Consider the following 17,548-nt stretch of genomic DNA (forward strand, 5'->3'; position numbering starts at 1 on the left):
TTACCTGACAGAGCTGTTAAGTAAACTGACAGGGAAAAGATGCCAGCTTTGACACCCTTGTTGGGGTTATGTGGAGGTGGCAGTGGTAGCTTGCAATTTTAAATGCTTGGCTATGCAGGAGATGTGCTTCCAGGCCCCCAACTTTTTATTACAGAGATGGAGTGGCTTCCCTGAGGCAAAGATCACCTCTCATGCTGACTGAACCAGCCTGTCCACAGCAGCCTCATGAGTGTGCTGCTGGAGGAACACTGCTAAGCTTTTATTATATAGTTATTAAAACATATGTTAAAGACAATTTATTTACAAAGAGGTGCATAGAATTTCTGCATCATACTTTTATACCCAGTGGCTCCAGTCTGAAGAACATTTTTAGATATACAGAATTTGGATGAAAGATTAGACTAGCTTCTTCTCTTAGTAAAGAAGTCTGGACTTCATTTTTTTATTTCTAAGTGACTCTGCTTTACAGATATTAGACTCCTAATATTAGGAAGACAGGAAATCTCCTACTGTTACATTTTTAAAGCAAATATAACAAACATTGTACAAATGAAATGTAGAACACATCTATTCCATACATTATTAGCAATGTTTGGGAACACAATAAGATTTTAGGTAAAAAAATTGTCAAGTGCACCTTTTTTTTCCCCTGTCGTGTTGCTCTTTGGTTGCATGATGAAAACATAGCTTAGTGCATTTAGCAGCAGAAGAATGTGGGTGACATTGAACAGCACAGAGCAATACTCTGGCAGGTAGGAACTCCAAAAAGATGTCACAAACAATCATGATGGGGAATGACCAATTAAAAAATATTTGTAGTATGAAGCCAAATGATGTATAGAGTCGTGACACATAAATGTTTCTGATGAATGTTGACTAAACAAGGAGGGAAATACTACTCCTCTATGTGACAGTGGTGATATTTTGATATCATTGAAGAATATAGTTGTTCCATGGCTCATACCATTTTTCAAGAATACTGCTGAAAAATGGAAATTTTTCTGAGTTTCAGAAAACACACACAAAATCTACTTTGAGCTCAGAAACTGCAGAAGCCCCAACTATGTCATTTACCCAAGATGAGGGTAAAAGGTGGCTTGTTCCTGTCAATAAATAATTCCAGAAAATAAACTTTTCATCATATTTCATCCAGCACAGCAGGGTATGATCAAATTCAGTTCCCTCATGTTGAAAATTAAGTCTGTCTCTAGTCAGCACAATAACTACGGTAAAAGTAATGGACAATTTATCAGCATTATTGTAATTCTAAATGCACACCATGATGCAATCCTGAAATGATTATGTGATTGTGATTATGTGAAGTGATTATTTGATTGGTGGATGGACAGTGCTAGCTCAATGTCCCCCCCTTTGTGGCGTAATCTGGTTTAGTTTTCTCTGCCCGTCTCCAGAGCATTTCTGTGCCTTCTTCCATTGCTGAGACAGTTTTATCCCTCTGGCCTGGCCCTTTCAGCAGCTGGAGTTGGGAGTATTACTTCCTACTTTCCAGGCCAGTAGAGAGGCACCTCCTGCCCTGCAGTGTGTGAGAGCACATGGACTGCCACATGAAAAGACTTAACTCCTGAGAATGGAGTAGGCCAGGAGGCCTGAAGCACGTTTTCCCAGTCTGATTTGAATAATTCAGAAATTAAAAGCTATGAAAGCAAACAGACATTGCTATAGAAGTAAATAAGTTTAAGCAAACAGTTACATTTCCCTCACGTAACATTCTAGGTTTTTAATTTAATAATTTTTGATAATGAGTTTTTGGCATCTTGCAATATGTGAGTTGTAGTTAGTGTGATGGTCTAAGTAATTAAGCAGGGCAAGATTTGTAAGTAGCGGTGACTTTTTTTTTCATAATACTATTTTTTTTATATATAGATAGATAGATACAACTGGAAGAAGGAAATCAGACAAGCATTCAGTCTTACAGGCCCTTTAAATATCTCTATATTTGTAAATTGAACCAAAGATCCTTGAAGTCAGTGTTCAACCATTTAGGATTTTGTGTAAATGACATCAATCTTGTAGCTGTCAAAAGTAAGTTATGGGAGGTGAGGGGATTGAAATGAAACATTTGTTTTAGTTCAGGTGTTACTTTCTGACTATTTCAGTGGAAGTGAAGAAGCTCTGTCAAATGAAGACTGTGAGAATGTTTATCACTTGGTGTATTCAGCACACAGGCCTGTTGCAGTAGCAGCTGGAGAATTCCTTCACAAAAAGTAAGTTATCAGTTACCCTGGAATAAGACCAGATTTGTGAATGCTTCCTAGTAGAGGTAAGATAAAAAGGCAAAGAAGCAATGGAGTGAAATATCCCAATTTAGCAAATCAGGTATTTAATTTAAAACACAGACATTCTTTTATTTAAATTCAAAACCTAAAGACTTGAAGAAACTGGATTTATATTTTTCTTGCTTTAGAATTCAGAAAACTTTTCCTAACTCCTCAAGGGCTAAATATAAAAGGCTACATAAACATCTGTATTAAAGTTGTTTTAAATCCTGTGATAGTATATATAGGGCCTGTACATCCCTGATGGTCCACCTGATATGCAGTCATTATTTTTACAAAGTTTTAAACCAGTTTATTTCAAAATCGTGAAATCCAGAGACTTTTATGTAGTAATAATTAAGAAATTTGTTTCTAAACTTACTGACTTCCCCTAAAAATACATTACACTGTAGTTACATCTTTCATGTGCCCCCACTATGCCAAAGGAAATAAGCTAGCTTTTCCATGGATGTGAATCATGCCACGTCAGTAACTGTGACCAGAACATTGCCACACCATACTAGTTAAGCTTTTCATTTTAGTGTTTGCAGTTAAAAGTCTTTTAGCAGTAATTTTCTTTTTTCCCTCATCGGTTGCGACACTAGAGTTCTTTAATGTATCAGAATGCAGGTTATATTATTTTTCATGCCAAGATACACAACAGGAAAAAATAATGAAAAAACATCAGTGTTCCTTTGCCAGTGTTCTAATTTCCTGTGGTTTATTACTGATTTAAAAGTCCACCTTGTAATTGTAAGCTTCCATTGGTGGATTTCTGGAGTTCCATCTCTGTGATCAGGCACTGTTTTAAGGAGTTCATTTACAAAATTCAGTTACATTTAGTTTCCTACATGATGTTTTAGGAAATGGTTAGGTTTTTTTAAAAAATAGATACTGAAATTCCTTTGTTAATCAACATGACAAAATAATTTTGAAAAAATGCCTTGAAGATAAATTAATTTGAAGACATATCTATACTTTAGTGTACTTAGTGTGAAGACAAAACTTTATCCTAAGTTTTCTTTACAGTGGGATACTATGCTGTGTTCTGTAAATGTGTCTCAAGGTGTAAACAGCATTGAGGGAAGATTGTCCCATTCCTAACACTCATTTCTCTCGTTATCTGCTAACACGTAAGAGAGCTGGTGCTCCATTTTAAATAAGTTAGAATCTGCTTGAGGCATTTGAGGTGGGATTTATCTTGCCTGATTTTATACATTCAAAGATCACTTTCTATGTGTAAGCTAGTCATTAGACTTTCTCTCTGTAGTTAGCAAAGGAAAGCAAATAATAGGGCAGATCACTGACTTAACCCTGAGGTGGAAGCTTGAAGACATTTCAGCACCTGTAGAGGAGCTTATTTCTTATCTATTATGATAGACGGGGGGAAGGTGATGTCTAACTGAAATACACGTGTGTGTGTGTAACTCATCCATCTCTTTTCAATGTGTTATAGTAGTGAAATGAGAATACTGTGTTTCACATTTCTAATTTGCTTTGTGACTGTGGTTTCACTGTAAAAGCAAGGAACAGTTTTCAGACTTCTCAAAGAGAAAAAAAATCATTGTTGTAACTGTAAGGTTAGACACATCTGAGATATCTTCAAGCTAGCAAATCTGAATGTTGAGAGTAGTTTGGTATTAACATTGCATCAGGGAACTCAATGCAGAATGTATAGTTTACCTGGAAGAAAACCCAAATAATTGCTGGTAGCTTGCTGTATCCTTTATGCTGCTACTGGTACCTGAGGCTGGTTGTTTAATGGGGTGTCAAGTGTGTTTATAAGTTATCCCAGTCAGCATGATCACAGTGAAGGTACAACCTTAGTTCTTAAGACACTAGTGGAATTAGTGCTACCACCATTGTAAGACTTGATAAGTTAAAAATACAAACTATACAAATTATGTAAATATATAAAACTGTGCAAAATCATTCAATACAAACACATTTTAGAGAGATTTTTCCTGTGTGAAATTGCTGCAGTCCTGTGAACTTGAAGATGAAGATAAATTCATCTCTTCAGACAGGCAGAGGTCATGCCCTCTTTCCCTTAAAAGAAATAGCCTGAGCTACTTTCACTGTGTTTTATGAACAAATCTACTATATCTAGAATTAATGTTCATCATATGATTGCAGAAATGAAATTTGTTTTGATAAACATGATAGCTCCTTTTGCTTATTTTCAGACTGTTCAGCAGACATGATCCCCAAGCTGAAGAGGCTTTAGCAAAGAGGAGGGGGCGAAATAGTCCAAATGGAAACCTTATTAGAATGTTGGTTCTTTTCTTTCTTGAAAGTGAGGTAAAAAATTCATTTTTTAACCTTTACATGCTTACTAAAACCTGGAACTTGAGTAGTGATTTACCAACATACAGTAATAAGTTGTTTCTTCTCTATTTTTTTTTTCATGATTTCAGACATACCTTATGCCCTTTACCCTGCTCCCCATCTCCTTGTCCATCAAGCAAATTCAACTCAAAATCTTCTTCATGATTTATTTTGCTCTTGCATGTCCCCACTGTGCTCAGTACTGCATTGCTGGTAGTATGGAGGCTACTAGGATTCACCACTACATAGAAATGTAACTGGTTCTTTTTTTAAGATAATCATGTAATGAGTATACCTCTGGAGTTACTCTTCGTGGAGTAAAATAATTTGAACCAGAAAGGAACAAAGATTGTATCCTATCTCAAATTATTATTAGAATCAGAATAATTCAGAGTGGAAAGGACGTGAGGGGCATGAGCTCAAAGCAGGGTCAGCTGTGAGACTGGATGAGGTTGTTCAGGGCTTTACACAGTTGCATCTTGAAAATGTCAGAAGATGGAGACTGCAGGCATACATCCAATGACATTAAGTGTTTGATTAACACATTCAGAATGAGATTGTGCCTGTAGTTTGTCTGTAGGGGTAACATAGGGATAAGACATACTAATTGTGATTCAGGTGGGGAATGGTAGTGGAGTGGAGGAAAACTTGAGAAGATGAACTATCAGCTACAGGATGCTCTGAAGATAGAGGGGGAAAAGTTTAAAAATGATACATTTGATTTGGTAATTGGTGGCAAAGGAAGGCTAAAAGAAAGGAGTGACAGAAATGTTTCTCTACAAAAGGGAGGGTAATACATTTTGTGTAAAAGCAAAAAGAAAGATATTGCCATAAGGTATTTTAATTGTTATGAAGACTTAAACAAGAGACTTGACTATAAGAATGAAAAGAAACATAAACAGAGATGGTGAGAAGGAAGGATAGCATTCAGGCACAGTGTTAACGTTCACACTTTGTAGAACACCTTATAAACCTACAAGTTAAGTCTGGATGAGATGTCACTACTTGTGTGAGCCTTCAATCTGCTATCTGAATGTATTTTTATCTCCAGCTTCTTAAAAACGAAGATTGTAATAGATCATTGTATTTTCCAGTGAAGATACTTTAAATCTGAGTGTGTGTGATTGGGAATCACCTAGCGTTAAGCTTGTCTATCCTGAGGGGAAAATAAACTCACCTTTGCTCCCAGAGCCATGGTCAGCAAAGTGCTTTCCCGTGCAAGCTGTATGCTGCTCCCCAAGATCGCTTCTGTCTCAGGGCCAGTTTTTGCTATTGCTGTCTTTTGAGTGAGTTAGAAACAAAGTAGAATATTATGCTTCAGTTTTAATAAAGAGTTAGAGAACTGGGAGTTTCCATCTGCATAGGACTAGAAGATGTAAGCACTGCAATCTGAGAGAGGCGTTCAGAATAGGGAACAGATAAACCTGTGACAAGCATCAGTAAGCCCTGTGACACATAATAGACATAATAGCCCAAAGCTGTCTAGAAACAGAAGAGTTCCTAAACGTACTGACAGATCCTTCCCTACGCTCTTAGATGTTTTCTGGTTGAGAGGAGTCAGCCCTATGTCTGGCAAGCAAATCAGATCTGCATATTGTGCTTGTTACTTTTTGACAGTGGTTGAAGATCAGTTTATAAAACAGTAGAAGCCTCTGGATTATTCCTCTCACTTTACAACAGCTGTGCTCATTCACATAAAAACATTTTTTGCAGTTAAAGTTAGTGTTTGTCCTATACCCCCTGAAATCAGTAGGATTTCTGCTACTGTTTTCTGAGCGTGTAGCAGCATGTATGAAATATAAATGCCTGTTGAAAATGAATGTAATACGACCCTCTTAGTCTTATGTTTCACCATCTCTCCTTTTTATATGCAGGAGGAAAGTAAGGAAAGGGAAGTTTATGGCTTCTAGATCAAAACTTTGAGAAAGATTTTTCACAAACAAGCTGCTTTATGGAGAAGAAGCTCAATTTGGTTTTATTCCATTTTCCATTAAAACACATTCTCATTGTCGTGCAGTTATATCATTCAGTTGGAAGCAGACCTTCCAGAGTTAGTTTCAAATTGAATTTTCTTTCCAACTAACATAAGAGCACGTGCCCAGGACACTCTCCATGGCCAAATGATTGTGAAAGTTGAAGAACTGCTGCTTGTACCAGAACACTGTACTGATGGTTCCTTTGGATTTTCCAGTTGCATGAACATGCAGCCTACTTGGTGGACAGTTTGTGGGAGAGCTCTCAAGAACTGTTGAAAGACTGGGAGTGTATGACAGAACTGCTCTTGGAGGAACCAGTCCAAGGAGAAGAAGGTATTCATTTAGCCTCTATACTTTATTGATATCACACAATATTTTTGATTATTCCTTAAAAAGGGTTTTCACTGTGGGTGATAGAGGTATTTATGTTGTGGTTTGTTTAGAAAGCATATTTGAAGAATATTTTCATTTAAACCATTTTTAATTCACTTTGCTTCAAAAGCAGCATTTTTGTACTCTAGCTTTCATCTTTCGAAGTCTGCTGTACTGTGGTTCCCTAATATTAAAGGCTAGGACTTCTTGTCTGAATGTTTAAATAACTAGTATCTATGTGAACATTTCAATAAGTAGCTAATACAATTTTGAATAAACAAGCACTTCAGGTGGTGTTAATTAATATGGGGCTTTTCCAGACCATGTTAAAGCCTAATGAATTCTCAAGAGGAAAGAAAAATAATGGGATTCTTTCACCATTAGTTTCAAATCTCCTTTGGCTAATAATAGATCTGTGTGCACAAGGTAGCCAGGGAGGTCGGTGGCAAAGAGCCACTAATGGTCACGAGTGTCATTCAAGACCCTTCATAATTCTCCAGGATTCTCCTGCTTCAGGGACCTTTGCAGGGGTTAGGTGGTTGAAAAACCATTGTACTCTTACTGCTTCCGAGCATGGTGTGCTGATCATGTTGTGATGATGTTTTTAGATGTGTTTCAAAATCTAACCTTTTGGTATACACCTGCCACAGTTGTGGTATTTATGTGGTAATTCCCTTAGGAAATTAGGCACTTTGGCTCTTTGTTTCTGCATAGCCGAGTGGGGTTTGATCCTCTAGTTGTGACCAGAAGTACGTTCCAAAGAACAGAAATAATACTTCATGACGGTAAGAATATAAGGAATATAAGGAAGCAACAGTGAACAGTCAGTTGCTCTCTGTCCTCCAAGACACTCTTATTTTGTAGATCTTCGTTATATTTCCCTTCCTTCATTCTTTTTCCAGAGTACATTTCTCTGAACTTCTTTCAGTTCTGCTGGATCCATTTTGAGATTATGTGAATGGCAATTCAAAGAGCAAGCAAGAAAGCCTTGGTTTTATAAATGGGACAAAATTATGTTGTCTCTGTTGTTCTCTACTCTCCTAGTTTTACAACTGCATTTACAGATTTGGCACCTTTAAGATGTCTTGCACACACATCAGAACTGATTTGACTTGTTCTTTTCCCTCCATAGCAATGTCTGACCGGCAGGAGAGTGCTCTTATTGAGTTGATGGTGTGTACAATCAGACAAGCTGCTGAAGCACATCCTCCAGTAGGCAGAGGCACTGGCAAGAGAGTAAGTGGTGCTGTAGTAGGTAGCTGGGACCTGTGTGTTTTACTATAGTAACATAAAATATTTGTTTATAATGCTGCATTTTGACACTTCTAAATTAGATTTTATAATTGGTGTTTCCTGTGAACACTTCTGAAGAAAAATAGTGGAAATTCTATTTCTGAATACGTTTGGGAATATTTTTTTGTTTGTTCCATTTTGGGTTTTGCATTGCTAAGTTAAGTGATATAAATTTACAGAATGATTTGTTGTTGTTGTTGATTTGGGATTTTTTTGGTGGTTTTTTGGTTGGTTGGTTTTTTATAGATGTTCCTTTTATCATACCCCTGGCTTACACTTGTAATTTACCCACATCTACAACCCTTAACGTTAAGTCTAGATTATGATTGAAAGCGTAGAGCTCAGGAGCAGAACAAGATTATCTCTGACTATCTTCCATAAAAAGAATGTGCTGCTAATATGAACGCAAAATTTGCAGAAAAAGTCAACGGTATCTTCATCATGAGAGTAGTTGAGCACTGGAACAGAAGCTGAGAGTTTGTGCAGTTTCCATCCTTGGCAGTTTTCAAGACCTGACTAGACAAAGCCCTGAGCATCCCAGTCTGACCCCTGAGCTGGCTCTGCTTTGAGCAGGAGGTGTGGGACTGGGACCAACCTCGATGCATCTGTGGTTTTATGTATCCATCCTCTTTGGTCTCTTCCACTGAGTGCCCTAAAAATTTAAGAATTTGGCATCCTGGCCATATTGCAGTCTAACTGCCTCTTCCATTTATTTTGTAGTGACTGCTTGGGATCAGTGGAATTCCATGCCTAAGGCTGGGCGTGCACTTCTTAAGTGTTTCAGTATAAGTTACAAGGTCAGGATGTTCAACAGGCTTTCAACTGTACTCTCCAAAAATACAGCATCCACGTTCTAAAAGCCTTCGCTTCCCAGGTGTATTTCCCTGATTTTTTGTATTCCCCCTCTTATTTTAGGTTAGATTGAAATTAAATAAACCCATGTGAACATTTGGCACTTCTGTTAGGGTCTGTTCTAAATAATCATAACTAGTTTATTAAAGAAAGCCACAGACTTAGTGAAGGTGAAATCTGGAGATAGACTTAGCATTCTTTATTGCTAAACTAAATACAGTTACTTAGCTTCTTAATTTTTATGTGCCATGAGCAGATTAGCCTCATGTTCAGAGACAGCATCCCAGGAAAAGCTCCAAGAAACCACCAGTTTAAATATTCTTTCTGTACCTTAATTTATACAGCATATTCTAAGAAATTCCTAATTTATTAAAACATTTCAGGGGTGAGGGGGGAATCTATGGAATCTCAAATCTACTCAAATTTACATGAGCATATGTTATCCTATGTTACCAAAACTATTGTAAGCACATCAGTTGTTTTTTCTCTAGCTGCAAACTGTTCTAGCAGACAAAGCAACCTTTAAATTTAATTAAAATTTCATGTTTGTATTTTCTGTTTGGAGCACCAAATAATGTCACTATTAGCTTTCCAGATATTTTTTCTATCTCAAGAGATCTAGTTCAGTTCACTGAAGTTCAGCAAATTGCATAGTCTTAGATTTTCAATGTCTGTATTTCTTCAAAGCTAAAGAAAACACTTCAGTAAAATAAAGGCCTTTGATACGGTCCCCCACAGTCTCCTCCTGGAGAAATTGATGTGTTATGGCCTAGACAAGTGGTCTGTGCAGTGGGTGGGGAACTGGCTGACAGGCCGCACCCAAAGGTGGTGGTAAATTGCTCTTTCTCAAACTGGCAACCTGTCACAAGTGGAGTCCCCCAGGGATCAATATTGGGCCCAATGTTATTCAATATCTTTATAAGTGATCTGGATAATGGCATCAAGTGTAGCCTGATGAAGTTTGCTGATGACACCAGGTTGAGTGGGGAAGTAGACACTCCAGAAGGGAGAGCTGCTCTGCAGGAAGATCTGGATAGGCTGGAAGAGTGGGCCAGCAAGAACCTTATGAAGTTCAACAAGGAGAAGTGTAAGGTCATGCACCTGGGAAAACATAATCTGGGAGTGCAGCACATTCTGGGATCCACCTGGCTGGAGAGCAGCTCTGTGGAAAGGGACCTGGGGGTCCTGGTGGACAGAAAGCTCAACATGAGCGAACAGCATGCTGCTGCAGCCAAGGAGGCTAACAGGATGCTGGGTTGCATCAAAAAGGGCATCACCAGCAGATATAAAGAAGTCATCATCCCACTCTACTCAGCGCTTGTCAGGCCACACCTGGAGTACTGTGTACAGTTCTGGTCCCCGCTATACAAAAAGGATGTGGACAGGCTGGAAGGGGTCCAGAGAAGGGCCACCAAGATGATCGAAGGACTGGAAAGCCTGCCATATGAGGATAGGCTGGGAGTGCTGGGTTTGTTCACCCTTGAGAAAAGGAGGCTCAGAGGGGATCTCATCACCGTGTACCAGTACTTAAGGGGCAGCTACAAAGAAGATGGAGACTCCCTTTTTACAAGGAGTCCCATGGAGAGGACAAGGGGGAATGGACACAAGTTGCTCTTGGGGAGATTCCGATTGGACACTAGAGGAAAATTTTTCACATTGAGGACAGTCAACCATTGGAATAATCTCCCCAGGGAAGTGGCTGACTTGGCCATGTTGGACACCTTCAAGAGTCATCTGGACAGGGTGCTGGGCCATCTTGTCTAGACTGTGCTCTTCCTAGAAAGCTTGGACTAGATGATCCCTGAGGTCCCTTCCAACCTGTGATTCTGCGTAATTTCATGGTCTGTGTAATTTCTGAAGGATGATCAAAAGAGCCTCAAGGTCATCCTAGGAACACAGGTTAATGAATAACACCATTGAATAGCAGTATTTGGTCACCAGAACATGACTGGGTTGCTAGGGGATGGGAGCCTGACTTGCTACCTGCATTTGTGTTGCCTTCTGATGAGATACTGGCTTTGCTGGCACGGGTGGTGCTGCACTGCGAGTCATTACAGGAATTGCGGTTGCTACTGTAGGTATCCAACTGTCTGCTGTGTACTGTGGAATTGGTTTCTTATCCTGGTTACAAATCTGTTCCCCTTAACTTCCATGGTTGGTTTGGATTCCGGCTGACACAATAGGCTACCTCTCATCCAAGCACATGTTTTGTTTTCAGCTGTTCCTCCTCACTTACAGAGAGATGTAGGTATGACATTTAGTTTTTGCTTCTTTTCAGTTGTGGGATGGTAACTGCAGGGATCTCTTAGAGGTTTGTCGTGTTCTCATGACCTCGCTAGCATATTCTCTGAGATGAAACAGGAGCAGATTTTTGATTATGCACTCACCTTCTTGTGAAATAGTTTCTTCTCTTGACTTCAGCTTGTAACCCTTATTGTGCAGTCTGGCAGCTTTGCTATATATAAACCATTAGTATTTTGTTATCATTATTCGTTTTTAAAAGTATTCTTTCATTTTCTGAAGCCAAGAAGCCAGATCAAAGAGTTTATGAAGCATGCTGTTTTAATTGTTGTCTCTCTGTTCACTATTGCAAGATGGTTTTGCTATGACAGTATTAGTAGCTTCAGTATATGTATCACTGAAATTTGTGAGTTCTGTGAACTTGGATGTATGTTCTCACTGAAAATTACATTCCAGTTCAGAGATGAGGCCATGAATCTGCTAATGAAAATCACTGTTACAGTGTGGTTTGGTTTTGGTTTTCTTAATTATACTTCAGTTCACCCTGAGGTCTTATATTAACACTTCATTTAATGTGTGAAACCCAGAGCTCAATTTGCTTGGAAGCAATAGCAAAACTTCCACTGACTCAGGTTATATTTGACTTTCAATCCTAAAAAAATGTTAATGTGTCAAGACAACATCGTGCTTGTTGATATGGCATTTTCCTTTTCAATCACGGCTTTTTAGGACACACGGTCCTGCCATTTAATCACTCTTCAGTCCAAATATGTTTGAGTTTTTTATTCCCTCCTCTTCTGATTTATTAAAAATATACTTACATGGATTTTTGTTTGTAATACAAACTTTAGAAAAACTAATGAATGCCGTATGCATAAATTTTATTTACTTAATTATTTTTGATCACTTGCAGGTCTTGACAGCAAAAGAAAGAAAAACTCAGATAGATGACAGAAATAAATTGACTGAGCATTTCATTATTGCACTTCCTATGTTGCTATCAAAGGTACATTTTTCAACAAAATAAATCTCTCACTGGTATTTCCGACTGTTTTCAGCTTTTTCATTCTATAGTGTAGGTGTTCATTTTTACTTACCTTTTTTTTTGTTTCAATTATGTTCTAGTATTCTGCTGATGCCGAGAAGGTTGCAAATCTCCTGCAAATCCCTCAGTATTTTGATCTGGAAATCTATAGCACGGGCAGAATGGAAAAGGTATACTATGTTGGGCAAAAAGTCTGGTTGCTTTCAAGTATCTAATTACTATTCTAGTCACACAGTACTGTGCCTTCATTTGGCCTATTAGTAATCTAACCTTGATTTCGTTTATTCTTTGAATTACTTTCTTTGAGTTTCATTGTTCAGGTAAGGTGAAAGCTGAACTTCTTTTCTGATCTACAGCATCTGGATGCCTTACTAAAACAGATTAAGTTTGTTGTGGAAAAGCATGTGGAATCAGATGTTCTCGAAGCCTGCAGCAAAACCTACAGCATACTCTGTAGTGAAGAATATACAATCCAGAACAGAGTTGACATAGCCCACAGCCAGCTTATTGATGAATTCGTGGATCGATTCAACCATTCTGTAGAGGATCTGCTGCAGGAGGTTTGTTTTCTTAAAATTAATTTAGTTAGAATACCTAAAATACACTATGATAAACTGCAGAAAAACATTCTTACCAAGTCATGAAATTATCCATCTGAATACAATACTGCAGTAGCAACTATTTCATAATTACTTGGAGCTATTTCTCCATGTAGAAACTGCCTTGGACTAGCCATTAAGCCCGCAAAGCATTGATGCTGTAAAACAAAGACCACAGCACAACCCTGCTTCTGAAAATTTAGTCTAGTATTTAAACAGTCCACATAAGAAATTAAATGGATGAATGGGTGAAAGCTGATGAAAAAGGAATTGAAAGGTGCATTTACATTAATGCTTGTGGTGATTCCAGGAGTCCCAAGTGGATATGCAGGCAGCAAAATCAAGATTGGATTATGTCTTGAATGGAAGAGAGAATTTAGTAAAATATTTATAATGGTATATTGAAAGAGCTCTGGAAAGAATGAAATAAAGATACAGTTCTGAAATGTGGAGGTACCTGGGATTTACTTGTAAGAATTTATCCTTCAAAATACATGAGACAGAATACATTAAATAAGAATAGAAACCTTACTCATTTTTTCTTGCTTCACATCAGTTTAACTTTGTGTAACACTACTTAATTTTTTGTAATTCTCATGATTTTTAAACATAATTTAAGGGCTGCATAGATCTTTTTCTTCACTTCTAGTCATGCACAGCACTGACATACACGTTTAATTTTTGATGTACACTTCACAGAATCACAGGTTGGAAGGGACCTCAGGGATCATCTAGTCCAAGCTTTCTAGGAAGAGCACAGTCTAGACGAGATGGCCCAGCACCCTGTCCAGATGACTCTTGAAGGTGTCCAACATGGCCAAGTCAGCCACTTCCCTGGGGAGATTATTCCAATGGTTGACTGTCCTCAATGTGAAAAATTTTCCTCTAGTGTCCAATCGGAATCTCCCCAAGAGCAACTTGTGTCCATTCCCCCTTGTCCTCTCCATGGGACTCCTTGTAAAAAGGGAGTCTCCATCTTCTTTGTAGCTGCCCCTTAAGTACTGGTACACGGTGATGAGATCCCCTCTGAGCCTCCTTTTCTCAAGGGTGAACAAACCCAGCACTCCCAGCCTATCCTCATATGGCAGGCTACAGTCTCTGTTTTAGAATTGCATATTAAAGAAAATAAGCTTTTTTCTATCTTTAAGTAATATGCCACATTCAGGCATACTGTATATATGCCTTACCACATTGCAGAATAAATAAAAATTTGTCTGTGGCTGTAGGAATGTACATCAGTAAAAAAGGCAGCACATGCAGGAAGCAGGCACTGCACAACCTAGAGGAGTTGGTGTGCCACTGTTTGATAGATTACATTTACTTCACTGCCTACCTCTCTGCCATTTTGGATGTGCTATCTCAGAAACTTCTCAGCAGAACCTGAAAAGATGTTCCGGAATTTGTGCTACATCTCTCTCCATCTGTGTGTGGCAAGGGAATCCTTTCAGTTAATGCCATGCTACATGTCTTAGCTGTTGGTTTTAATAGCCATGGATTTTTGAAGATACTCACCTCTGGCCAACAGGGCCAAAAACTCCAAGACAAAAACCTTGGGGAATCTGACTTGGGTAACACAAAGGGCTGAAGTTGAACTGCCAGCACAAAGATCCAGCGTCAGAACCAGCTGAGTTCTCCACACCATATGCCCACCAACTGATCACTGTAAATAGTGGCCTTCACTCTCTCCATTGGTACCCACTGACAGAGGTTTGGGAACTCTGGTGAGGTCCTCACATGTTTTGCTACCTACGCATCCAACACCAAGGCTCAGTTTGGCTCTATACACAGGGACAAATCTCCTGTGTTCTTTCTCCAAACCTGGCTCTTGGAGAATCTTCAGCTTATGTCTCCACAGCCAAGCTCAGATCAGCAAAAAGCATCTCATTCACACTGTCTTGCCTCGAGATGAAAGAAAGTGCCTATAGGTTTTTTTCAAGAATCAGACCAAGAACCAAGTGGAATTCTGGTTCTTTGACACTGACTTGCCGTTTCTGTTATACTGTCTCGTCATAAGACATGAAAATGTCCCCTTTCAGCTTTTTCTCATAGTTTTATCTTGGAACTTGTCCAAAGCAAATGCCACATTTGTCATCTCTGGAGACAGTCATGTAGCAGCCCGTGTAACAAATAGAAATCAGTTGTGTCTGAGGACATACAACTTTTTTGGAAGACCCCCCTTGAAGTTTCCACAGTGTTCAGCTGTATAGATGTTCTTCATCCATGGATCCATTCGAGGATTCTGAGGTGGCATTCTGTTCCCTGGATAGTTTCACCCAAGAAAAGACCTGCTCACCATTTTATTAGTGCTGCTAAGACACCCACAAATAATTGTTTCATCCGTAATCCCAAACTCAGTTAGCAAATACAGGAACACTTAGATTCCCCCTGCTGTACAGCAGCTGCTCTTTCTAATGTACCCATTCTCCTCCATACAGTGGCTTTGAAGAGGAGTTAAGACAACAACCAGTCCTCTAGTTCCATCAGCTCCTTTTCTGTCACCCAAATACCCTTCTGGAAGCCAGCAGCCCAGTTTCTGTTGACTTTCATTTACTATTAGCATCAGCCCTCTTATTCTTGGATTCTGTGATCTGAGGAGATCCAGTGCTGTCCTTCCCTTTGCTACCTCGCAGTCCCTAGCTGTATATTTTTGGAAGCCCTTCCTAGGGAGTCTTCTTCCACAGGCAGTGTGGTCTCTGGGTGTCAAAGAACCACAGTGCAACACTGGTTGTAAAGATGAAAGGGGTTTGCAAGTCTGCCTCTCTTCCACCCTCAGCCCACATTTCAGGTCACTTATGCCAGCAAAGCACTTAGGTCCAGCTGTTTTAGACTTAGGGATACATGAATGTTGAGAGTGTTCAGAAAACACACTCCATATTTTAGGTACACTGCATAGGTCTGCAGTCCTGTCATCTCCCTTTCTGATACTGCTTGAGAGATCCCTCTGGCCTCACCTTTTACCCAACGAGAATTGTGAGGGCAATAAGATGCTGGGATTCATGAACTAGTTCTCTTAGGAGAAATGAACTAGGGGAGAAAAACTTTTTTCCTGCAGTTTTCTTTTATTACTTATAACTGCTGTTGAATCAGGAAGCCAGTAACTGCTTATTCCCACTCGTTTCCCTTCACCTGTCTTTGCAGGCAGCTTCTCTTTATGCAGTGCTCCAGTGCGAAAAGCCCTGAAGGATGCACTGAAACTACTGGGCAGAGAACAAACACTGGGCTTATGAAGGAACATGGGCCAGTGATTCCAAATACTTCTGATGTATCCCCTTCCTGTACCCAGTTTGGGAAGGAGGAGAGAAATGCAAGAAAGGGCTTATGGTCTTTGTGTATATTTGCTTGCATGAGGGAGGGATGAGGACTGAGGATTTCAGAGAAAAACTGTGTCTGAAAGCCATATGAAAAATGAATTTGTGAGGGTGACAGAGCAGTGGAACAGGCTGCCCAGGGAGGTTGTGGAGTCTCCTTCCCTGGAGACATTCAAAACCCACCTGGACGTGGTCCTGTGCCCCCTGCTCTAGGGGCACCTGCTCAAGCAGGGGGGTTGGATGAGATGACCTCCAGAGGTCCCTTCCAACCCCTACCATTCTGTGATTCTGTGAAGAATTAAGAGTTTTAGCTCCCTAAAGAAAAGGGAGTGTGGAGGTTCAGACATGTCACATAAAGATGTGGAGACAGAAGCCAAGACAAAAGTAGGAGAAAGCAAGAAAGAGAACAGCAGTAGCAAGAATTTAAAATTTTGGCCTTTGTGGTATCCTTTGCTGGGTGATACTTGGTAGAAGAATTAATTTTAATGAGCTTATATCACCATTTTAAAGATACCTTGAATTTAAAAATGTGCATACTTGTACCCAAGCAAGTATCCCACTTGCGTTATGGCTTCCCACTAGGTTGATAATGAGAGAAACATTGATTGACAATTGCATCTGAAGGCAGGAAAATGTCTTAATTGTTAGGCTTTTAGGTGGAAAAAAAATCATCAAAATGAAATGGAGAAGAATTGTTGTAGGTAGGTTTCCTGTTTCAGAAAGTTTCTGGAAAAATTAAGTTTTGGAAGTACCGTATTTCTACTTGTTTCTGTAAGAGAATTTGCTGTTTAGTTTGCATAAAATATTAGGATAACAATATTTTTAAATGCCAAAAAGAAAAAACTAAATTTAAATAAAAAGTTTTGATTGAATTGTGCAATATTTATTCTTAGATTGTTGCTTCCCCAGATTTGTAAAGCCTAAATTAAAAACAAACACCTTCTAGTTCTGAATGTACGTCAATCTGTGCACAATGTGATTGTCATGCATTATGGTGACAGTCGTTACAGTGAACAGCAATGACAGGTATGAAAAGAAAGACATTTTTGCACTGATCATTTTAAAAGACTTGCTGTTGACGCCTGCAGGTTTCTGGTGTGGAGCAAGGCAAGCATTTGGCTTTATTCTTGTAGCACATTCATCAGCTGATGGTTAAACTGCAGTTCAGTCCTTTTTGTAAAATAAGACAGAACTCAGATTTTATTCTTGTGAACGATTTCTATTGCTAGGGGATACTGGTTTGAGTATTAATACAGTG

At 39.1% G+C, this 17,548-nt stretch overlaps 1 protein-coding gene across 4 annotated transcripts in view; it reads left to right on the forward strand.

Moving 5' to 3' along the window:
- STAG1 (STAG1 cohesin complex component) overlaps positions 1-17,548 on the forward strand; it is a 205,590-nt gene that overhangs the window by 143,680 nt on the left and 44,362 nt on the right. For all 4 annotated transcript variants that reach the window (XM_075099470.1, XM_075099472.1, XM_075099473.1 and 1 more), the window contains 7 exons: positions 2,118-2,225; positions 4,463-4,577; positions 6,796-6,913; positions 8,085-8,188; positions 12,252-12,344; positions 12,464-12,553; positions 12,740-12,943. In XM_075099470.1, the coding sequence (XP_074955571.1) occupies positions 2,118-2,225; positions 4,463-4,577; positions 6,796-6,913; positions 8,085-8,188; positions 12,252-12,344; positions 12,464-12,553; positions 12,740-12,943 (832 nt within the window). The remainder of the gene's footprint in view (positions 1-2,117; positions 2,226-4,462; positions 4,578-6,795; positions 6,914-8,084; positions 8,189-12,251; positions 12,345-12,463; positions 12,554-12,739; positions 12,944-17,548) is intronic.

Source organism: Phalacrocorax aristotelis, chromosome 7 (genome assembly GCF_949628215.1).
Source record: "Phalacrocorax aristotelis chromosome 7, bGulAri2.1, whole genome shotgun sequence".
In the NCBI taxonomy this organism is placed as follows: Eukaryota; Metazoa; Chordata; class Aves; order Suliformes; family Phalacrocoracidae; genus Phalacrocorax; species Phalacrocorax aristotelis.